The 24,531-nt window shown below is 43.5% G+C and overlaps 1 protein-coding gene across 1 annotated transcript in view; it reads right to left on the bottom strand.

Annotated features, from left to right (window-relative positions):
• ap4b1 (adaptor related protein complex 4 subunit beta 1) overlaps positions 1-24,531 on the bottom strand; it is a 32,717-nt gene that overhangs the window by 785 nt on the left and 7,401 nt on the right. The window contains exons 6-14 of the mRNA XM_046333506.1: positions 20,825-21,110; positions 12,829-12,927; positions 11,988-12,099; positions 11,825-11,908; positions 11,045-11,148; positions 10,144-10,351; positions 5,204-5,521; positions 5,003-5,103; positions 3,929-4,138 (exon numbers count right to left, since the gene is read on the bottom strand). Coding sequence (XP_046189462.1) covers positions 3,929-4,138; positions 5,003-5,103; positions 5,204-5,521; positions 10,144-10,351; positions 11,045-11,148; positions 11,825-11,908; positions 11,988-12,099; positions 12,829-12,927; positions 20,825-21,110 — 1,522 coding nt within the window. The remainder of the gene's footprint in view (positions 1-3,928; positions 4,139-5,002; positions 5,104-5,203; positions 5,522-10,143; positions 10,352-11,044; positions 11,149-11,824; positions 11,909-11,987; positions 12,100-12,828; positions 12,928-20,824; positions 21,111-24,531) is intronic.

Genomic DNA, 24,531 nt, shown 5'->3' with positions numbered 1-24,531 from the left:
AGTTGTCTCTATAGACCTTCTCTAGTCTGACTAGTTGTCTCTATAGACCTTCTCTAGTCTGACTAGTTGACCAGTCTCTATAGACCTCTAGTCTGACTAGTTGACTCTATAGACCTTCTCTAGTTGACTAGTTGACTCTATAAAACTTCTCTAGTCTGACTAGTTGTCTCGATAGACCTTCTCTAGTCTGACTAGTTGTCTCAATAGACCTTCTCTAGTCTGACTAGTTGTCTCAATAGACCTTCTCTAGTCTGACTAGTTGTCTCTATAAACCTTCTCTAGTCTGACTAGTTGACTAGTCTCTATATACCTTCTCTAGTCTGATGAGTTGTCTCTATAGACCTTCTCTAGTCTGACTAGTTGTCTCTATAAACCTTCTCTAGTCTGACTAGTTGACTAGTCTCTATATACCTTCTCTAGTCTGATGAGTTGTCTCTATAGACCTTCTCTAGTCTGACTAGTTGTCTCTATAGACCTTCTCTAGTCTGACTAGTTGACCAGTCTCTATAGACCTCTAGTCTGACTAGTTGACTCTATAGACCTTCTCTAGTTGACTAGTTGACTCTATAAAACTTCTCTAGTCTGACTAGTTGTCTCGATAGACCTTCTCTAGTCTGACTAGTTGTCTCAATAGACCTTCTCTAGTCTGACTAGTTGTCTCAATAGACCTTCTCTAGTCTGACTAGTTGTCTCTATAAACCTTCTCTAGTCTGACTAGTTGACTAGTCTCTATATACCTTCTCTAGTCTGATGAGTTGTCTCTATAGACCTTCTCTAGTCTGACTAGTTGTCTCTATAGACCTTCTCTAGTCTGACTAGTTGACCAGTCTCTATAGACCTCTAGTCTGACTAGTTGACTCTATAGACCTTCTCTAGTTGACTAGTTGTCTCTGTAGACCTTCTCTAGTCTGACTAGTTGTCTTTATAGACCTTCTCTAGTCTGACTAGTTGTCTCAATATACCTTCTCTAGTCTGACTAGTTGTCTCTATAAACCTTCTCTAGTCTGACTAGTTGACTAGTCTCTATATACCTTCTCTAGTCTGACTAGTTGACTCTATAGACCTTCTCTAGTCTGACTAGTTTACTCTATAGACCTTATCTTTTCTGACTAGTTGACTCTATAGACCTTCTCTAGTTTGACTAGTTGTCTCTATAGACCTTCTCTAGTCTGACTAGTTGACTCTATAGACCTTCTCTAGTCTGACTAGTTGACTCTATAGACCTTCTCTAGTCTGACTAGTTGACTCTATAGACCTTCTCTAGTTTGACTCTATAGACCTTCTCTAGTTTGACTAGTTGTCTCTATAGACCTTCTCTAGTCTGACTAGTTGACTAGTCTCTATATACCTTCTCTAGTTTGACTAGTTGACTCTATAGACCTTCTCTAGTCTGACTAGTTTACTCTATAGACCTTATCTAGTCTGACTAGTTGACTCTATAGAACTTGTCTAGTCTGACTAGTTCACTCTAAAGACCTTCTCTAGTCAGACTAGTTGTCTCTATAAACCTTCTCTAGTCAGACTAGTTGTCTCTATAAACCATCTCTAGTCAGACTAGTTGTCTCTATAGACCTCTAGTCAGACTAGTTGTCTCTATAGACCTCTAGTCAGACTAGTTGTCTCTATAAACCCTCTCTAGTCAGACTAGTTGTCTCTATAAACCTTCTCTAGTCAGACTAGTTGTCTCTATAAACCCTCTCTAGTCAGACTAGTTGTCTCTATATACCTTCTCTAGTCTGACTAGTTGTCTCTATAAACCTTCTCTAGTCTGACTAGTTGACTAGTCTCTATATACCTTCTCTAGTCTGACTAGTTGACTCTATAGACCTTCTCTAGTCTGACTAGTTTACTCTATAGACCTTATCTAGTCTGACTAGTTGACTCTATAAACCTTCTCTAGTCTGACTAGTTCACTCTATAGACCTTCTCTAGTCTGACTAGTTGAATCTATAAACCTTCTCTAGTCAGACTATTGTCTCTATAAACCCTCTCTAGTCTGACTAGTTGTCTCTATAAACCTTCTCTAGTCTGACTAGTTGTCTCTATAGACCTCTAGTCAGACTAGTTGTCTCTATAAACCCTCTCTAGTCTGACTAGTTGTCTCTATAAACCTTCTCTAGTCTGACTAGTTGTCTCTATAGACCTCTTGTCTGATTAGTTGTTTCTATAAACCTTCTCTAGTCTGACTAGTTGTCTCTATAGACCTCTAGTCAGACTAGTTGTCTCTATAAACCCTCTCTAGTCAGACTAGTTGTCTCTATAAACCCTCTCTAGTCTGACTAGTTGTCTCTATAGACCTCTAGTCAGACTAGTTGTCTCTATAAACCCTCTCTAGTCAGACTAGTTGTCTCTATAAACCTTCTCTAGTCAGACTAGTTGTCTCTATAAACCTTCTCTAGTCAGACTAGTTGTCTCTATAAACCTTCTCTAGTTGGACTAGTTGTCTCTATAAACCCTCTCTAGTCAGACTAGTTGTCTCTATAAACCCTCTCTAGTCTGACTAGTTGTCTCTATAAACCCTCTCTAGTCAGACTAGTTGTCTCTATAAACCTTCTCTAGTCAGACTAGTTGTCTCTATAAACCTTCTCTAGTCAGACTAGTTGTCTCTATAGACCTCTAGTCAGACTAGTTGTCTCTATAGACCTCTAGTCAGACTAGTTGTCTCTATAAACCCTCTCTAGTCAGACTAGTTGTCTCTATAAACCTTCTCTAGTCAGACTAGTTGTCTCTATAAACCCTCTCTAGTCAGACTAGTTGTCTCTATAAACCTTCTCTAGTCAGACTAGTTGTCTCTATAAACCCTCTCTAGTCAGACTAGTTGTCTCTATAAACCTTCTCTAGTCAGACTAGTTGTCTCTATAAACCTTCTCTAGTCAGACTAGTTGTCTCTATAAACCTTCTCTAGTCAGACTAGTTGTCTCTATAAACCTTCTCTAGTTGGACTAGTTGTCTCTATAGACCTCTAGTCTGACTAGTTGTCTCTATAAACCTTCTCTAGTCAGACTAGTTGTCTCTATAAACCTTCTCTAGTCAGACTAGTTGTCTCTATAAACCTTCTCTAGTCAGACTAGTTGTCTCTATAAACCTTCTCTAGTTGGACTAGTTGTCTCTATAGACCTTCTATAGTCTGAGAGTGAACTGGGCAGTCTGGCAGGGGTTCCCACGGTTGAATCTAGTTGATGATCCCTGGCATGGTAAACAGTTACTCTACAAACACACACCCACAGAGCATATTCCATCCTTTATTGTTTTTACAGGAACACATCCATGCTGCCTCTTAGGTGTATGTGCTAAGGCTGTGTGTGTGTGTGTGTTCAGGCTGTGTGTGTGTGTGTGTTCAGGCTGTGTGAGTGTGTGTGTGTGTGTGTGTGTGTTCAGGCTGTGTGAGTGTGTGTGTGTGTGTGTTCAGGCTGTGTGTGTGTGTTCAGGCTGTGTGTGTGTGTGTGTGTGTGTGTGTGTGTGTGTGTGTGTGTGTGTGTGTGTGTGTGTGTGTGTGTGTGTGTGTGTGTGTGTGTGTGTGTGTGTGTGTGTGTGTGTGTGTGTGTGTGTGTGTGTGTGTGTGTGTGTGTGTGTGTGTGTGTGTTCAGGCTGTGTGTGTGGACAGTGTGTGTAGGACAGTAGTGAGAACAGACAGGAATGCTCTCAGAGCTGTCTGGTCTCCTGGATGCTGTCTCATTACCACTAGCAAGCCTTTTCCCTCCTTCTCCCCCTCTTCCTCTCCCTCCTTCTCCCCATCCCCCTCTTCCTCTCCCTCCTTCTCCCCCTCCCACTCTTCCTCTCCCTCCCCCTCTTCCTCTCCCTCCCCCTCTTTCTCTCCCTCCCCCTCTTTCTCTCCCTCCCCCTCTTTCTCTCCCTCCCCCTCTTTCTCTCCCTCTCCCTCCCCCTCTCCCTCCTCCTCTTCCTCTCCCTCCTCCTCTTCCTCTCCCTCCCCCTCTCCCTCTCCTCCAGTGTGTAGTAGTTCTGCCAGTATGAGTGTGTGTGGTGTCTTTGTAGAGATGTGTGAGGTGTGTGTGTAGAGGTACACCCTCCAGGGGTGTGTGTTTGGGGGAGTGAAAGCCAGCGTCTGGATGTTGACCAGCTGTAGCGCCACCTGCAGGCCCTCAGGGGAACAGCGGGGAACAGGACACGCCACACACACCTAGAAAATAACAAAGAAATTGTCACAGACACCTAAAGAAAACAGAACCAGAAGGCAACTGTTACCCCTGTGTGTAATACTAAAACACTGACAGTAGATGGTACTTCCTGTCCCTCTGTGTGTAATACTAAAACACTGACAGTAGATGGTACTTCCTGTCTCTCTGTGTGTAATACTATAACACTGTGACAGTAGATGGTACTTCCTGTCTCTCTGTGTGTAATACTAAAACACTGACAGTTGATGGTACTTCCTGTCTCTCTGTGTGTAATACTAAAACACTGACAGTAGATGGTACTTCCTGTCCCTCTGTGTGTAATACTAAAACACTGACAGTTGATGGTACTTCCTGTCTCTCTGTGTGTAATACTAAAACACTGACAGTAGATGGTACTTCCTGTCTCTCTGTGTGTAATACTAAAACACTGACAGTTGATGGTACTTCCTGTCTCTCTGTGTGTAATACTAAAACACTGACAGTTGATGGTACTTCCTGTCTCTCTGTGTGTAATACTAAAACACTGACGGTTGATGGTACTTCCTGTCTCTCTGTGTGTAATACTAAAACACTGACAGTAGATGGTACTTCCTGTCTCTCTGTGTGTAATACTAAAACACTGACAGTAGATGGTACTTCCTGTCCCTCTGTGTGTAATACTAAAACACTGACAGTAGATGGTACTTCCTGTCCCTCTGTGTGTAATACTAAAACACTGACAGTAGATGGTACTTCCTGTCAGTCTCTGTGTGTGTCACTAGCAGGAGTTGCAGAGTTACCAAGTGACTGTTGGCCGATATTAGCTTCTGTATCTTACAATTGTTCTAATATCCTGTTTTTCGCCAAATTACTGTACACACACACACCTCCAGACACGCCCCCTTCTCCAGCTGCAGCCACAGGCGTTCAAACTCCTCAGGGGTCAGAGCTGGAGACACAGACAGACTCAGAGCTCCACTACTGCAGTCTGGAGATGGGGGAGGAAGAGAGAGAGAGATGTTTAGGAAAACATGATACGCACAGCCATTGGTGGTGAATGTTTTTCCCAGCAGGAAACAGATGATCACCTGGAAGGTGGGGGTCTCCTGGTGTAGGGGTCATGGCTTCAGCGTCAGAGGTCAGGGTGTTGGGGGTCAGTGTGGAGGGCTTGGGGGTCGCGGGGTCAGAGTTCCCCACAGTAGAGGCTCCGAGGGTTAGAGGCTCCAAGGTATTGAAGCTGGATGCCCATTGGCTGATGGGCTCAGGGGGCCGTCCAATCAGAGGCCCCAGAGAGGGGTCTGACCGTCGTCCACCCTGGAGGACCTGACGGACCTCCTCAATCCCACAATGCAACAGCCGGTAGTACAGCAGGGCCTGGTCACGCACACACATGTCCACTTCCTCCTCTGAAACACACAGATAGTTGTTCATGTGAAGCATACCAAATATATTCCTATATTAATGAACTATGTGGTGTGTGTGTACCTATGCAATGGTGTGTACATTAGGGCTGGGCAAAATAAATATATCACAGAATATTAAAAACTGATGTCATGACGGTATTTTTATATTTGATTTTTTTTATTTAATTACATTTTTAATTTGCTTTATGAGCAGTGAGTGATCCCAGGGTGCTTTAGGAGTAGTGAGTGATCCCAGGGTGCTTTATGAGTAGTGAGTGATCCCAGGGTGCTTTATGAGTAGTGAGTGATCCCAGGGTGCTTTAGGAGTAGTGAGTGATCCCAGGGTGCTTTATGAGTAGTGAGTGATCCCAGGGTGCTTTATGAGTAGTGAGTGATCTCAGGGTGCTTTATGAGTAGTGAGTGATCCCAGTGTGCTTTATGAGTAGTGAGTGATCCCAGGGTGCTTTATGAGTAGTGAGTGATCCCAGGGTGCTTTATGAGTAGTGAGTGATCTCAGGGTGCTTTATGAGTAGTGAGTGATCCCAGGGTGCTTTATGAGTAGTGAGTGATCCCAGGGTGCTTTATGAGTAGTGAGTGATCTCAGGGTGCTTTATGAGTAGTGAGTGATCCCAGGGTGCTTTATGAGTAGTGAGTGATCCCAGGGTGCTTTATGAGTAGTGAGTGATCTCAGGGTGCTTTATGAGTAGTGAGTGATCCCAGGGTGCTTTATGAGTAGGGAGTGATCTCAGGGTGCTTTACGAGTAGTGAGTGACCCCAGGGTGCTCTATGAGTAGTGATGTATGTAGCTAACATATTAATGCTTTGCCTATTCCTCTGATTTAGAAGAGACTGTTGCACAAACAACATGCTGATTTCGGTCGACACCAGTGGTACTATTTGAGAAAGGTCCAGTGTCCTGAGGTCCAGTGGCCTGAGGTCCAGTGTCCTGAGGTCCAGTGTCCTGAGGTCCAGTGTCCTGAGGTCCAGTGGCCTGAGGTCCAGTGGCCTGATGTCCAGTGTCCTGAGGTCCAGTGTCCTGAGGTCCAGTGGCCTGAGGTCCGGAGGGACATCGTCCTTTATCGGCGCTGTGGTACAGCGTAGTAACAAACATATTATTTTGAATGTAAACGCGTGCGACTTTGCATCTACATTCCGTCCGTCACTGAACGGTCAGAACGTCACTGAACGGTCAGAACGTTACTGAACGGACGGAACGTCACTGAACGGTCAGAACGTTACTGAACGGTCAGAACGTCACTGAATGGACAGAACGTTACTGAATGGTCAGAACGTTACTGAACGGACAGAACGTCACTGAATGGACAGAACGTTACTGAACGGTCAGAACGTCACTGAATGGACAGAACGTTACTGAACGGTCAGAACGTCACTGAATGGACAGAACGTTACTGAACGGTCAGAACGTCACTGAATGGACAGAACGTTACTGAACGGTCAGAACGTCACTGAACGGTCAGAACGTCACTGAATGGACAGAACGTTACTGAATGGTCAGAACGTTACTGAACGGTCAGAACGTCACTGAATGGACAGAACGTTACTGAACGGTCAGAACGTCACTGAACGTGACTGTTGGCCATCTTCCTGTATAAGTCACTCTGGGCCTTGCCCTGCAGTAATGAGAGAAAGTATACTTCCTGTCTACAGGCTTTGACCTTTGGCACAAATGGTGTGAGAGCAACTCTGAGACACTGGTGCCGGTGTTCATTGGTGAGCCTCGTGAGGTATTTGTTTTTACTGAAGTTAATTGTGGAGAAGGCTGATTCACAGCTGTATGTGTGAATAGGTAGGCCGTCATTGTAAATGAGAATTTGTTCTTAAAATAAAGGTTAAATAATAAAATGTGGAGCCAAACATGGTCAGGATGTATAGTGCCAGTTTCTTGAGGAACGTCAGCTGCAGGCACCAGCTTTCCCCAGGAAGTGACAAGGTCACCAGCCTCAAAGACACGTTTTATTGCAGCTCAATCAACTCCATCTGCTGTGATGTAACATCTACCCATCTAAACATCTATTTTGTTTCTTCTCACAACGTTGTCACATTTGTGACCATGAAGAGGTCATCAAAATGAGCCTTGACATTCTCCATCAGCTACTGGATGAAATCAACGCGGTTGGCAACATCTTTGTCTCCCTGCTTTGCACCAGAAGATTGGGGAAGTGGACAAGTTCTCTCTGAAGATCATTCTGAAGATCATTCTTGAAAAGCTCCAATTTCTTCTGAAAAGCCTGCTGTTATCTTCTGAAAAGACTGCTGTTATCATATCACACACTGTGCTGTCCCGTCCCAGCAGCTTAACGTCCAGTTGATTAAGGTGTGATGTAATGTCTGTCACACTGTGTGGTCCAGTCCCAGCAGCTTAACGTTCAGTTGATTAAGGTGTGATGTAATGTCTGTCACACTGTGTGGTCCAGTCCCAGCAGCTTAACGTTCAGTTGATTAAGGTGTGATGTAATGTCTGTCACACTGTGTGGTCCAGTCCCAGCAGCTTAACGTCCAGTTGATTAAGGTGTGATGTAATGTCTGTCACACTGTGTGGTCCAGTCCCAGCAGCTTAACGTTCAGTTGATTAAGGTGTGATGTAATGTCTGTCACACTGTGTGGTCCAGTCCCAGCAGCTTAACGTTCAGTTGATTAAGGTGTGATGTAATGTCTGTCACACTGTGCTGTCCCGTCCCGCAGCTTAACGTCCAGTTGATTAAGGTGTGATGTAATGTCTGTCACACTGTGTGGTCCAGTCCCAGCAGCTTAACGTCCAGTTGATTAAGGTGTGATGTAATGTCTGTCACACTGTGTGGTCCAGTCCCAGCAGCTTAACATTCAGTTGATTAAGGTGTGATGTAATGTCTGTCAAAAATGCAACTATTTCCATCTTCTCATCTTCCAAGAAACTGAGTGGCCTTGTCACTCTTTTGCTCTGATAAGAAAGCTTTTCCTCCCGATTGGCCCAAAAGCATTTTAAAACCCTGCCTTTGCTGAGCCATCTGAAGTTGTTGTGCAGTAGTAAGTCATCAGAACCGTCATTGGCCTCGGTCAGAATGCCTCGTAGCAGGCGGTGCGTTGGCCTCGGTCAGAATGCCTCGTAGCAGGCGGTGCATTGGCCTCGGTCAGAATGCCTCGTAGCAGGCGGTGCGTTGGCCTCGGTCAGAATGCCTCGTAGCAGGCGGTGCGTTGGCCTCGGTCAGAATGCCTCGTAGCAGGCGGTGCATTGGCCTCGTCAGAATGCCTTGTAGCAGGTGGTGTTGTAGGGATGATGTTGCTCTCAAAGTTGATCAGTTTCATCATTGTTGTCAGGACCTCAGAATACTCTTCTCCCAGACAGGCACACAGGACAGATTGATGTTTGATGTCAGTTCAGGATGCTACAGACTCACTGCATATCAGGCACATTGGTTTGGTACTAGTTGCAGGGAGAATGAATAAATACTGTTGTCAGAGTGAACAAGCCAAATTAACAAAGATACTGATATCTCAACTCTGTGATATTTACAGTTGAGCCGCGGTTAAATCTTTCTGTTTCTTTCTGCCTGCTTGTCCCAAGGTTCCGCAGAGGATATTTGCATTAATGTGTCATTTGATTGGGCCTCTCGTATTTGCATATAACCACGCAATTGGATGAGACGGGGCCACTAGTAGAGGTGGGTGTTGCTATGAGAAAGAGAGGTTGTTGAGTTAAAGAGGCCGCTGCCCACTGTTGATTATTATTATTTTTTTTAAAGCCGTCTAAAAATATTGACTTTTATATAACAAAAATGCAATGTTGTCACGTCCGGATTGACCCTTCTCTGGGTCCAGACCCGCGCATCGCGGCCCCCAAGTTGAGTGTGGCTGGTCTACACCATCACTGGTATTATCCGGCTGTATGGCTAGTTACGTTTGCTCTGACTCAGTACATTTATTAGCTAGCTAGCGATTAGCATTAGCGATAAGCATTAGCGATTAGCATTAGCGATTAGCATTAGCGATTAGCATTAGCGATTAGCATTAGCAATAAGCATTAGCGATTAGCATTAGCGATAAGCATTAGCGATTAGCATTAGCGATAAGCATTAGCGATTAGCATTAGCGATAAGCATTAGCGATTAGCATTAGCGATTAGCATTAGCGATAAGCATTAGCGATTAGCATTAGCGATTAGCGGCTGACTAGACGTCAGCTCAACTTGTTAAGAAAAGGCAGACTAGCTGTTTGTAGATGTAAAAAACACAAACTAATAGTGTCATTATATAACACTAGTGGATTTCTATTAAGAAGCAAAGTGGAAACAGAGTGGTTGTCATCAGCATCGACCAGAACGCGTCTCGTGGTCGAGGCTCAACACAAGCGCTCCTTGAGTGACAGGGGGCGGGGCTAGGTCTGTGTGGAAAGCAGCATGGAGAGAGAGAGAGTGGACAGAGATGACTCAAGTAACGTAAACTACTATAGTAAACTATAAAAATGGACATTACACACAGTGTATCCTTTTCAACAAATCAAACATTCAAATATCGTTCTACAAGGTAAAGTAAAAACCCAAACCGGTCCGTGCATCAGTACCGGTATATGGTAAGACACAGTATACTACAGCCCAGGACTAGTGGGTTCTATGCAGTGTGTGTGTCTACCTATACAGTAGACCAGCAGTCGTCCCATCATGTCCTGAGTCTCAGCAGGTCTGGACAGGAACAGTCGTAGTGTTGCAGTGAGCAGCTCTGTCTTGACCTCCGCTGACACCTCACTCCTCACCCCGTCTATACAGTCCTCCAGCAGATAGGGGGCACCAGTCACCCTGTCCCCGTAGACTCCCAGCAGCCACAGCAAGGCCCCACGTCCCTAACACACACGCCCACACAAACACATTCAAAAACATTACAAGGCAGAACAGACAGAAGGGCGGACGGACAGACAGACAGACAGACAGACAGACAGACAGACAGACAGACAGACAGACAGACAGACAGACAGACAGACAGACAGACAGACAGACAGACAGACAGACAGACAGAGACAAACAGGCACAGGCAGGCAGGACAGACAGGCAGGACAGACAGATAGGCAGACAGACAGACAGACAGACAGACAGACAGACAGACAGACAGACAGACAGACAGACAGACAGACAGACAGGCAGGCAGGCAGTTAGGCAGGCAGGCAGGCAGGCAGGCAGGACAGACAGAAGGGCAGACAGACAGGCAGACAGACACAGACAGAAGGGCAGACAGACAGGCAGACAGAGACAGGCAGACAGGCAGAGACAGCCAGACAGACAGACAGACAGGCAGGCAGGCAGACAGACCGAAGGGCAGACAGACAGACAGGCAGGGCAGACAGACAGGCAGGGCAGACAGACAGGCAGGCAGACAGAGACAGCCAGACAGACAGGCAGACAGACAGAGACAGACAGCCAGACAGAGACAGCCAGACAGACAGGCAGACAGGCAGACAGACAGGCAGGCAGACAGACGGGCAGACAGAAGGGCAGACAGACAGGCAGAAGGGCAGACAGACAGGCAGACAGACAGCTACCTGACTGTCCTGTAGATTGTCCTCCCATCCTTCCAGAGCTGAACACACTGCGTCTCCACACTGAGGACACACCCACACTAAGTCCCTCAGAGTCTGGAGCACGGCTGGAGAGAATTCATTCATGGATGGATGAATGGATGGATGAATGGATGAATTAATGGATGAATTAATGGATGAATTAATGGATGAATTAATGGATGAATTAATGGATGAATTAATGGATGAATTAATGGATGGATGAATGGATGAATTAATGGATGGATGAATGGATGAATTAATGGATGAATTAATGGATGGATGAATGGATGAATTAATGGATGAATTAATGGATGAATTAATGGATGGATGAATGGATGAATTAATGGATGAATTAATGGATGAATTAATGGATGAATTAATGGATGGATGAATGGATGAATTAATGGATGAATTAATGGATGAATTAATGGATGGATGAATGGATTAATTAATGGATCAAAGTAAATTAATGTACAGAACAGTTCCTTTGTGGCTTGTGTAAATGTGTGTGTGTGTGTATAGTGTGTGTGTGTGTGTGTGTGTGTGTGTGTGTGTGTGTGTGTGTGTGTGTGTGTGTGTGTGTGTGTGTGTGTGTGTGTGTGTGTGTGTGTGTGTGTGTGTGTGTGTGTGTGTGTGTGTGTGTGTGTGTGTGTGTGTGTGTGTGTGTGTGTTTGTATAGTGTGTGTGTGTGAGTGTGAGTGTGTTTGTATAGTGTGTGTGTGTGTGTGTTTGTATAGTGTGTGAATGTGTGTGAGTGTGTACCAGAGGTGATGTGTTCTTGCTTCAGCCCCAGTAGTCCCGTGAGGATGGCCAGACACCTGTCAGTGTAGCTCCTCCCTATACTACCTGCAGAGAGACAGCCATTACAATGAGCCCGTCCTCCCCAATTAAGGTGCCACCATCCTCCTGTGGCCTGCGTGTGTACCTATAGCGTTGATAGCCGTCTGTGAGGTCTCAGTGTTGATGTCAGTACAGTATCCTCTCAGCTCGTCCAGAACCATCGCCACGTTGTCGTCATTCACCAACTCAACCAGCACCTGACAATCAATCAATTAATCCCCATATACACAGTTACCTCATCATTCATTTATTCAACCAGCACCTGACAATCAATCAATCAATTAATCCCCATAGACACAGTTACCTCATCATTCATTCCATCACCTGAGAATCAATCAATCAATTAATCCCCATAGACACAGTTACCTCATCATTCATTCAAGCACCTGAGAATCAATCAATCAATTAATCCCCATAGACACAGTTACCTCATCATTCATTTATTCAACCAGCACCTGAGAATCAATCAATCAATTAATCCCCATAGACACAGTTACCTCATCATTCATTTATTCAACCAGCACCTGACAATCAATCAATCAATCAATCAATTAATCCCCATAGACACAGTTACCTCATCATTCATTCAACCAGTACCTAAATAGCTACATTTACATTCATAAACTGCTCTTATCCAGATCCAATCAGTACATTCAACTGTTTAGAAAAACAGACAAATAATCAATTAATCAATTATTGATTAGTCAATTCAACTGTTTGATGTAGGTGGTTCAGCAGGGCCCTACCTGCATCTTGTTCTGTTTGATGTAGGTGGTTCAGCAGGGCCCTACCTGCATCTTGTTCTGTTTGATGTAGGTGGTTCAGCAGAGCCCTACCTGCATCTTGTTCTGTTTGATGTAGGTGGTTCAGCAGGGCCCTACCTGCATCTTGTTCTGTTTGATGTAGGTGGTTCAGCAGGGCCCTACCTGCATCTTGTTCTGTTTGATGTAAGGTGGTTCAGCAGAGCCGCAGAAGAAGCGTTTGTAGTGTTCCCCCATCAGACCAGGCTCAGAACGGAGCAGCAGCTGGAACACAAACATTACACACACTGATTATAAACATTACACACCCTGATTATAAACATTACACACCCTGATTATAAACATTACACACCCTGATTATAAACATTACACACCCTGATTATAAACATTACACACCCTGATTATAAACATTACACACCCTGATTATAAACATTACACACCCTGATTATAAACATTACACACCCTGATTATAAACATTACACACCCTGATTATAAACATTACACACCCTGATTATAAACATTACACACCCTGATTATAAACATTACACACCCTGATTATAAACATTACACACCCTGATTATAAACATTACACTCCCTGATTATAAACATCACACCCTGATTATAAACATTACACTCCCTGATTATAAACATCACACACTGATTATAAACATTACACACCCTGATTATAAACATTACACACCCTGATTATAAACATCACACCCTGATTATAAACATTACACTCCCTGATTATAAACATCACACCCTGATTATAAACATTACACTCCCTGATTATAAACATTACACACCCTGATTATAAACATTACAGACACTGATTATAAACATTACACACCCTGATTATAAACATTACACACCCTGATTATAAACATTACACACCCTGATTATAAACATTACACACCCTGATTATAAACATTACACTCCCTGATTATAAACATCACACCCTGATTATAAACATTACACACCCTGATTATAAACATTACACTCCCTGATTATAAACATCACACCCTGATTATAAACATTACACTCCCTGATTATAAACATTACACACCCTGATTATAAACATTACACTCCCTGATTATAAACATCACACCCTGATTATAAACATTACACACCCTGATTATAAACATTACACACCCTGATTATAAACATTACACACCCTGATTATAAACATTACACACCCTGATTATAAACATTACACTCCCTGATTATAAACATCACACCCTGATTATAAACATTACACACCCTGATTATAAACATTACACACCCTGATTATAAACATTACACACACTGATTATAAACATTACACACCCTGATTATAAACATTACACACCCTGATTATAAACATTACACACCCTGATTATAAACATCACACCCTGATTATAAACATTACACACCCTGATTATAAACATTACACACCCTGATTATAAACATTACAGACACTGATTATAAACATTACACACCCTGATTATAAACATTACACACCCTGATTATAAACATTACACACCCTGATTATAAACATCACACCCTGATTATAAACATTACACACCCTGATTATAAACATTACACACCCTGATTATAAACATCACACCCTGATTATAAACATTACACACCCTGATTATAAACATCACACCCTGATTATAAACATTACACACCCTGATTATAAACATTACACACCCTGATTATAAACATTACACACACTGATTATAAACATTACACACCCTGATTATAAACATTACACACCCTGATTATAAACATTACACACCCTGATTATAAACATTACACACCCTGATTATAAACATTACACACCCTGATTATAAACATTACACACCCTGATTATAAACATTACACACCCTGATTATAAACATTACACACCCTGATTATAAACATTACACACCCTGAATATAAACATTACACACCCTGATTATAAACATTACACACACTGATTATAAACATCACACACTGATTATAAACATTACACACTGATTATAAACATTACACACCCTGAATATAAACATCACACACTGATTATATTACGCAAAACTAATCGCAAAACATCAGTGCCTGACCTCACTAACTTGTGGCTGAATGGAAGCAAGTCCCTACAGCAATGTTCCAACATCTAGTGGAAAGCCTTCCCAGAAGAGTGGAGGCTGTTATAGCAGCAAAGGGGGGGCCAACTCCATATTAATGACTTCCCAGAAGAGTGGAGGCTGTTATAGCAGCAAAGGGGGGACCAACTCCATATTAAAGCCTTCCCAGAAGAGTGGAGGCTGTTATAGCAGCAAAGTTCCAACATCTAGTGGAAAGCCTTCCCAGAAGAGTGGAGGCTGTTATAGCAGCAAAGGGGGGACCAACTCCATATTAAAGCCTTCCCAGAAGAGTGGAGGCTGTTATAGCAGCAAAGGGGGGACCAACTCCATATTAAAGCCTTCCCAGAAGAGTGGAGGCTGTTATAGCAGCAAAGTTCCAACATCTAGTGGAAAGCCTTCCCAGAAGAGTGGAGGCTGTTATAGCAGCAAAGTTCCAACATCTAGTGGAAAGCCTTCCCAGAAGAGTGGAGGCTGTTATAGCAGCAAAGGGGGGGCCAACTCCATATTAATGACTTCCCAGAAGAGTGGAGGCTGTTATAGCAGCAAAGGGGGGACCAACTCCATATTAAAGTCTTCCCAGAAGAGTGGAGGCTGTTACAGCAGCAAAGGGGGGTCCAACTCCACATTAAAGCCCAGGATGTTATGAGATGTACCATGAGCAGGTGTCTACATCCTGTTGGCCATGTAGTGGATCTGTTTGTACATATGGAACATTTCTGAGATCTTTTATTTCAGTTCATGAAACATTTTACATGTTGCCTTTATATTTTAGATAGATATAGATAGATATAAATAGATAGAAATCTGTGTATGTTAGAATGGAGGTTTAAAAACTTATTATTATTATTATTATAAAAACGACAGCTGCATATTAGCCGACACATGGCATACCTCGAAGTACAATCTTCTCTAAAAACAGTTATACAATGTGCTCTGCAATAAGAAAACCAGAGTTTGATTCCTAAACCAGAAGATTTCTCCAATAGCAGCTGACCAATAGCATAGTGGTCATGTATAATGTATTGGACTATAAGGTATAGAGAATGATAAAGAGCCAGTAGGATTCTAGAAGAAAAACAAATCCTACTAACTTCTAAAAGTTGACAGTGCCAAAATCTTGTGTGAGACATGTTTCATGATGTTTCATCAGGTTTCATGATGTTTCATCAGGTTTCATGATGTTTTATCAGGTTTCATGATGTTTTATCAGGTTTCATGATGTTTCATCAGGTTTCGTGATGTTTTATCAGTTTTCATGATGTTTTATCGATGTTTTATCAGGTTTCATGATGTTTTATCAGGTTTCATGATGTTTTATCAGGTTTCATGATGTTTTATCGATGTTTTATCAGGTTTCATGATGTTTTATCAGGTTTCATGATGTTTTATCAGGTTTCATGATGTTTTATCAGGTTTCATGATGTTTTATCAGGTTTCATGATGTTTTATCGATGTTTTATCAGGTTTCATGATGTTTTATCGATGTTTTATCAGGTTTCATGATGTTTTATCAGGTTTCATGATGTTTTATCAGGTTTCATGATGTTTTATCAGGTTTCATGATGTTTTATCAGGTTTCATGATGTTTTATCAGGTTTCATGATGTTTTATCGATGTTTTATCAGGTTTCATGATGTTTTATCAGGTTTCATGATGTTTTATCAGGTTTCATGATGTTTTATCAGGTTTCATGATGTTTTATCAGGTTTCATGATGTTTTATCAGGTTTCATGATGTTTCATCAGGTTTCATGATGTTTTATCAGGTTTCATGATGTTTTATCAGGTTTCATGATGTTTTATCAGGTTTCATGATGTTTTATCAGGTTTCATCAGGTTTCATGATGTTTTATCAGGTTTCATCAGGTTTCATGATGTTTTATCAGGTTTCATGATGTTTTATCGATGTTTTATCAGGTTTCATGATGTTTTATCAGGTTTCATGATGTTTTATCAGTTTTCATGATGTTTTATCGATGTTTTATCAGGTTTCGTGATGTTTTATCGATGTTTTATCAGGTTTCATGATGTTTTATCAGGTTTCATGATGTTTTATCAGGTTTCATGATGTTTCATGCAGGTTTCATGCTCCAGTTTCAACTGGCCTGGGCCCTAGGACCATGTCCCAGGACTACCTGACATGAGAACTCCTTGCTGTCCCCAGTCCACCTGGCCATGCTCCTGCTCCAGTTTCAACTGTTCTGCCTTACTATTATTCAACCATGCTGGTCATTTATGAACATTTGAACATCTTGGCCACGTTCTGTTATAATCTCCACCCGGCACAGCCAGAAGAGGACTGGCCACCCCACATATGCTCTCTCTAATTCTCTCTTTCTTTCTCTCTCTCGGAGGACCTGAGCCCTAGGACCGTGCCCCAGGACTACCTGACATGATGGCTCCTTGCTGTCCCCAGTCCACCTGACTGTGCTGCTGCTCCAGTTTCAACTGTTCTGCCTTACTATTATTTGACCATGCTGGTCATTTATGAACATTTGAACATCTTGGTCATGTTCTGTTATAATCTCTACCCGGCACAGCCAGAAGAGGACTGGCCACCCCACATAGCCCGGTTCCTCTCTAGGTTTCTTCCTAGGTTTTGGCCTTTCTAGGGAGTTTTTCCTAGCCACCATGCTTTTACACCTGCATTGTTTGCTGTTTGGGGTTTTAGGCTGGGTTTCTGTACAGCACTTTGAGATATCAGCTGATGTACGAAGGGCTATATAAATAAATTTGATTTGATTTGATTTGATATACATTAGAAACAAAGCACATCACCACAAATGTTGTTTGACCATTTATTGAGTACAGAGACAAATAGCAAAGGAAGTACCTACAAACCAATGTACAGCGCATTCAGAAAGTATTCAGACCCCTTTCTCAACATGTTTATGTTACAGCCTTATTCTAAAATGGATTGAATTAATTGTTTTCCTCATCAATCTATATACACTACCCCATAATGACAAAGCGAAAACAGGTTTGTATAAACATTTGCAAATTTATAAAAAATAAAAGCAGAAGAACCTTATTTACATAAGTATTCAGACCCTTTGCTATGAGACACAAAATTCAGCTCAGTTGCATCCTGTTTCCATTGATCATCCTTGAGATGTTTCTACAACTTGATTGGAGTCCATCTGTGGTAAATTCAACTGATTGGACATGATTTGGAAAGGCACACACCTGCCTATATAAGGTCCAACAGTTGACAGTGCATTTCAGAGCAAAAACCAAGCCATGAGGTCGAAGGAATTGTCCGTAGAGCTCCGAGACAGGATTGTGTCAAGGCACAGATCTGGGGAAGGGTACCAAAACATTTCTGCAGCATTGAAGGTCCCCAAGAACACAGTGGCCTCCGTCATTCTTAAATGAAAGAAGTTTGGAACCACCAAGACTGTTCCTAGAGCTGGGCGCCCGGCCAAACTGAGCAATCAGAGGAGAAGGACCTTGGTCAAGGAGGTGAACAAGAACCCGATGGTCACACTGACAGAGCTCCAGGGGTCTTCTGTGGAGATGGGAGAACCTTCCAGAAGGACAACCATCTCTGCAGCACTTTATGGTAGAGTGGCCAGATGGAAGCCACTCCTCAGTAAAAGGCACATAACAACCCACTTGGAGTTTGCCAAAAGGCACCGAAAGGACTCAAGACCATGAGAAAGAATATTCCCTGTTCTGATGAAACCAAGATTGAACTCTTTGGCCTGAAAGCCAAGCATCACGTCTGGAGGAAACCTGGCACCATCCTTACGGTGAAGCATGGTTGTGGTGGCAGCATCATCATGCTGTGGGGATGTTTTTCAGAGGCAGGGACTGGGAGACTAGTCAGGATCAAGGGAAAGATAAACGGAGCAAAGTACCGAGAGATTCTTGATGAAAATCTGCTCCAGAGTTCTCAGGACCTCAGACTGGGGCGAAGGTTCACCTTGAGGTGAAGGTTCAGCTTGAGAGGATCTGCAGAGAAGAATGGGAGAAACCAAGAAGACTTGAGTCTGTAATCACTGCTAAAGGTGCTTCAACAAAATACTGAGTAAAGGGTCTGAATAATTATGTACATTTATTTTTTCAATTTTTATCTTCAAAATATTTGCAAAAATGTGTCATTATGGGGTATTGTGATGTCGTTATGGGGTATTGTGATGTGGCATTCCTATAGACAGGGATAATGTGGATTACCTAGACAGGGATACTGTGGCATTTCTACAGACAGGGATAATGTGGCATTCCGCGACAGGGATAATGTGGCATTCCGCGACAGGGCTACTGTGGCATTCCTAGACAGGGCTACTGTGGCATTCCTAGACAGGGATAATGTGGCATTCCTAGACAGGGATAATGTGGCATTCCTAGACAGGGATAATGTGGCATTCCTATAGACAGGGATAATGTGGAATGCCTATAGACAGGGATAATGTGGAATTCCTATAGACAGGGATAATGTGGCATTCCTACAGACAGGGATAATGTGGCATTCCTACAGACAGGGATAATGTGGCATTCCTAGACAGGGATAATGTGACATTTCTACAGACAGGGATACTGTGGCATTCCTAGACAGGGATACTGTGGCATTCCTATAGACAGGGATAATGTGGCATTCCTATAGACAGGGATGTGGCATTCCTATAGACAGGGATAATGTGGAATTTCCTAGACAGGGATAATGTGGCATTCCTATAGACAGGGATAATGTGGCATTCCTATAGACAGGGATACTGTGGCATTTCCTGTTAGTCAGTATGAATGATATTAGTGGGTCCTGCCTTGATGACTGTATCAGATTTACACAACTTGTCCTGTAGACTTTTGTAGTCTTCAATTATTACTGGGAATAAACTGATAGCTAAAACGCTCCTTGTCAAGGAATGACATACTAGCTAGTGATGAAGCTATCTGCTCCTGCTAGCTAGCAACAGATTGGCTAGTGATGAAGCTATCTGCTCCTGCTAGCTAGCAACAGATTGACTAGTGATGAAGCTATCTGCTCCTGCTAGCTAGCAACAGATTGGCTAGTGATGAAGCTATCTGCTCCTGCTAGCTAGCATACAGATTGACTAGCTTCCTAGCTACATTACTAAGGTTTCTGGGAGTCATTTTATATCATTGATTGATTCACATTTCTATAACTAAATAGTTAGGTTACAAATATATTAAAAATACTTTACCTGATAGCAGTTTGTCAGACGGAGATCTCTCTCTCGAGTTGTCACCAACTGTCGACTACCTTAGGTACGGATAATGTGATTGGCAGAAAACCAGTTTTGATTGGTTTACAGTTTGCTTTTTTCTGAGGTCTTGGCTGATTTCTTTACATTTCCCCATGATGTCAAGCCAAGAGGCACTGAGTTTGAAGGTGGGCCTTGAAATACATCCACAGGTACACCTCCAATTGAGCCAAATTATGTTATTAGCCTATCAGAAGCTTCTAAAGCCATGACATCATTTTCTGGAATTTTCCAAGCTGTTTAAAGGCACAGTCAACTTAGTGTATGTAAACGTCTGACCCGCTGGAATTGTGATACAGTGAATTATAAGTGAAATAATCGGTCTGCAAAGAATTGTTGGAAAAATGACTTGTGTCATGCACAAAGTAGATGTCCTAACTGACTTACCAAAACTATAGTTTGTTAACATGACATTTGTGGAGTGGTTGAAAAACAAGTTTTAATGACTACAACCTAAACTTCAAATGTACACACACTACTGTTCAAAAGTTTGTGGTCACTTAGAAATGTCTTTGATTTTGAAAGAAAAGCAAAACAATTTGTCCATTGAAATAATATCAAATTGATCAGAAATACAGTGTACTCATTGTTAATGTTGTAAATGACTATTGTAGCTGGAAACGGCAGATTTTTAATGGAATATCTACATAGGAGTACAGAGGCCCATTATCAGCAACCATCACTCCTGTGTTCCAATGGCAGGTTGTGTTAGCTAATCCATTTTAAAAGGCTAATTGAACATTAGAAAACCCTTTTGCAATTATGTTAGAACAGCTGAAAGATAGCTTGCTACGGCCCACCACCTAATAGAATATGACAGAAAACACACCTGGATGTGACATAGCGCTGCATAGCGTAGTTCCCGGGAGGTGCTGCCGGCGGCAGCCAGGAGGGGGCCCCGTGCTCTCTCAAGTGCCGACATACACACGGCAGGCAGCGTGGAACACAGGGACAGGAAGAGGCGGAGCGTGGCGGCCATGACGGGGGCGTGGTGCGAGAGAAGGGCGGGGTCTAACAGAGATAGTATGTCGAACAGCTCGTCTTCGCTGCGAGGCCGATACCGCTGGAGCACCGCTAGCACCTCAGACTGGCCCCACACATCACATAGCTTCAGTCTGGAGCACAGAGAGAGATACAGAGACACACAGAGAGAGGGAGAGATACAGAGAGAGATAGAGAGAGAGAGAGATACAGAGAGAGAGAGAGAGAGAGAGAGAGAGAGAGAGAGAGAGAGAGAGATACAGAGAGAGAGAGAGATACAGAGAGAGAGAGAGAGAAACAAGAAATTTATGAAAAGAAATTTATTTTCATATCTTTTGGAACTTTTGTGAGTAATGTTTACTGTTCATTTTATATTGTTTATTCCACTTTTTTTTATCATGCATTTCACTTGCTTTGTGAATGTAAACATATGTTTCCCATAGAAAGCCATCACGGCTCCATTACTCCAGACCACCACCAGGGGGAGTCAGAGGAACCCAGCGTCACGGCTCCATTACTCCAGACCACCACCAGGGGGAGTCAGAGGAACCCAGCGTCACGGCTCCATTACTCCAGACCACCACCAGGGGGAGTCAGAGGAACCCAGCGTCACGGCTCCATTACTCCAGACCACCACCAGGGGGAGTCAGAGGAACCCAGTGTCACGGCTCCATTACTCCAGACCACCACCAGGGGGAGTTAGAGGAACCCAGTGTCACGCCATTACTCCAGCTCCATTACTCCAGACCACCAGGGGGAGTCAGAGGAACCCAGCGTCACGGCTCCATTACTCCAGACCACCACCAGGGGGAGTCAGAGGAACCCAGTGTCACGGCTCCATTACTCCAGACCACCACCAGGGGGAGTCAGAGGAACCCAGCGTCACGGCTCCATTACTCCAGACCACCACCAGGGGGAGTTAGAGGAACCCAGTGTCACGGCTCCATTACTCCAGACCACCACCAGGGGAGTTAGAGGAACCCAGTGTCACGGCTCCATTACTCCAGACCACCACCAGGGGGAGTTAGAGAGAGGAACCCAGTGTCACGGCTCCATTACTCCAGACCACCACCAGGGGTAGTTAGAGGAACCCAGTGTCACGGCTCCATTACTCCAGACCACCACCAGGGGTAGTTAGAGGAACCCAGCGTCACGGCTCCATTACTCCAGACCACCACCAGGGGGAGTTAGAGGAACCCAGTGTCACGGCTACATTACTCCAGACCACCACCAGGGGGAGTCAGAGGAACCCAGTGTCACGACTCCATTACTCCAGACCACCACCAGGGGGAGTTAGAGGAACCCAGTGTCACGGCTCCATTACTCCAGACCACCACCAGGGGGAGTTAGAGGAACCCAGTGTCACGGCTCCATTACTCCAGACCACCACCAGAGGGAGTTAGAGGAACCCAGTGTCACGGCTCCATTACTCCAGACCACCACCAGGGGGAGTTAGAGGTACCCAGCGTCACGGCTCCAGACCACCACCAGGGGGAGTTAGAGACACGTCTGGCACTGCAGGATTTGAGTCCCTGGCGGCGTAGTGTGTTACTGATGGTAGGCTTTGTTACTTTGGTCCCAGCTCTCTGCAGGTCATTCACTAGGTCAAACGAGGGGTGTGGTTCTGGGATTTTTGCTCACCGTTCTTGTGATCAGTTTGACCCCACTGGGTGAGATCTTGCGTGGAGCCCCAGATCGAGGGAGATTATCAGTGGTCTTGTATGTCTTCCATTTCCTAATAATTGCTCCCACAGTTGATTTCTTCAAACCAAGCTGCTTACCTATTGCAGATTCAGTCTTCCCAGCCTGGTGCAGGTCTACAATTTTGTTTCTGGTGTCCTTTGACAGCTCTTTGGTCTTGGCCATAGTGGAGTTTGGAATGTGACTGAGGTTGTGGACAGGTGTCTTTTATACTAATACTAACAAGTTCAAACATGTGCCATTAATACAGGTAACGAGTGGAGGACAGAGGAGCCCCTTAAAGAAGAAGTTACAGGTCTGTGAGAGCCAGAAATCTTGCTTGTTTGTAGGTGACCAAATACTTATTTTATAGACAGGGCTCTAACTCCTCTAGCTCCACAATGAAATAGGGTGCAGGCCAGGCAGCAGGCTATTAGCCAGCCTGCCAGCATAGTGGAGTCTGCCACTAGCATAGTTAGTGTAGTCAGCTCAGCTATCACCATTGAGACCGTGTCTGTGCCTCGACCTAGGTTGGGCAAAACTAAACATGGCGGTGTTCGCCTTAGCAATCTCACTAGGATAAAGACCACCTCCATTCCTGTCATTACTGAAAGAGATCATGATACCTCACATCTCAAAATAGGGCTACTTAATGTTAGATCCCTTACTTCAAAGGCAATTATAGTCAATGAACTAATCACTGATCATAATCTTGATGTGATTGGCCTGACTGAAACATGGCTTAAGCCTGATGAATTTACTGTGTTAAATGAGGCCTCACCTCCTGGCTACACTAGTGACCATATCCCCGTGCATCCCGCAAAGGCGGAGGTGTTGCTAACATTTACGATAGCAAATTTCAATTTACAAAAAAAAAAATGACGTTTTCGTCTTTTGAGCTTCTAGTCATGAAATCTATGCAGCCTACTCAATCACTTTTTATAGCTACTGTTTACAGGCCTCCTGGGCCATATACAGCGTTTCTCACTGAGTTCCCTGAATTCCTATCAGACCTTGTAGTCATTGCAGATAATATTCTAATCTTTGGTGACTTTAATATTCACATGGAAAAGTCCACAGACCCACTCCAAAAGGCTTTCGGAGCCATCATCGACTCAGTGGGTTTTGTCCAACATGTCTCTGGACCCACTCACTCTCACAGTCATACGCTGGACCTAGTTTTGTCCCATGGAATAAATGTTGTGGATCTTAATGTTTTTCCTCATAATCCTCATAATCCTGGACTATCGGACCACCATTTTATTACGTTTGCAATTGCAACAAATAATCTGCTCAGACCCCAACCAAGGAACATCAAAAGTCGTGCTATAAATTCACAGACAACACAAAGATTCCTTGATGCCCTTCCAGACTCCCTCTGCCTACCCAAGGACGCCAGAGGACAAAAATCCGTTAACCACCTAACTGAGGATCTCAATTTAACCTTGCGTAATACCCTAGATGCAGTTGCACCCCTAAAAACTAAAAAAATGTCTCATAAGAAACTAGCTCCCTGGTACACAGAAAATACCCGAGCTCTGAAGCAAGCTTCCAGAAAATTGGAACGGAAATGGCGCCACACCAAACTGGAAGTCTTCCGACTAGCTTGGAAGGACGGTACCGTGCAGTACCGAAGAGCCCTTACTGCTGCTCGATCGTCCTATTTTTCTAACTTAATTGAGGAAAATAAGAACAATCCGAAATTCCTTTTTGATACTGTGGCAAAGCTAACTAAAAAGCAGCATTCCCCAAGAGAGGATGACTTGCACTTTAGCAGTGATAAATTCATGAACTTCTTTGAGGAAAAGATTATGATTATTAGAAAGCAAATTACGGACTCCTCTTTAAACCTGCGTATTCCTCCAAACCTCAGTT

Source organism: Oncorhynchus gorbuscha, linkage group LG03 (assembly GCF_021184085.1).
Source record: "Oncorhynchus gorbuscha isolate QuinsamMale2020 ecotype Even-year linkage group LG03, OgorEven_v1.0, whole genome shotgun sequence".
NCBI classification, from domain to species: domain Eukaryota; kingdom Metazoa; phylum Chordata; class Actinopteri; order Salmoniformes; family Salmonidae; genus Oncorhynchus; species Oncorhynchus gorbuscha.
Note: the sequence above shows the minus strand (reverse complement) of the source record. Positions and strands in the feature narration are given on the sequence as shown.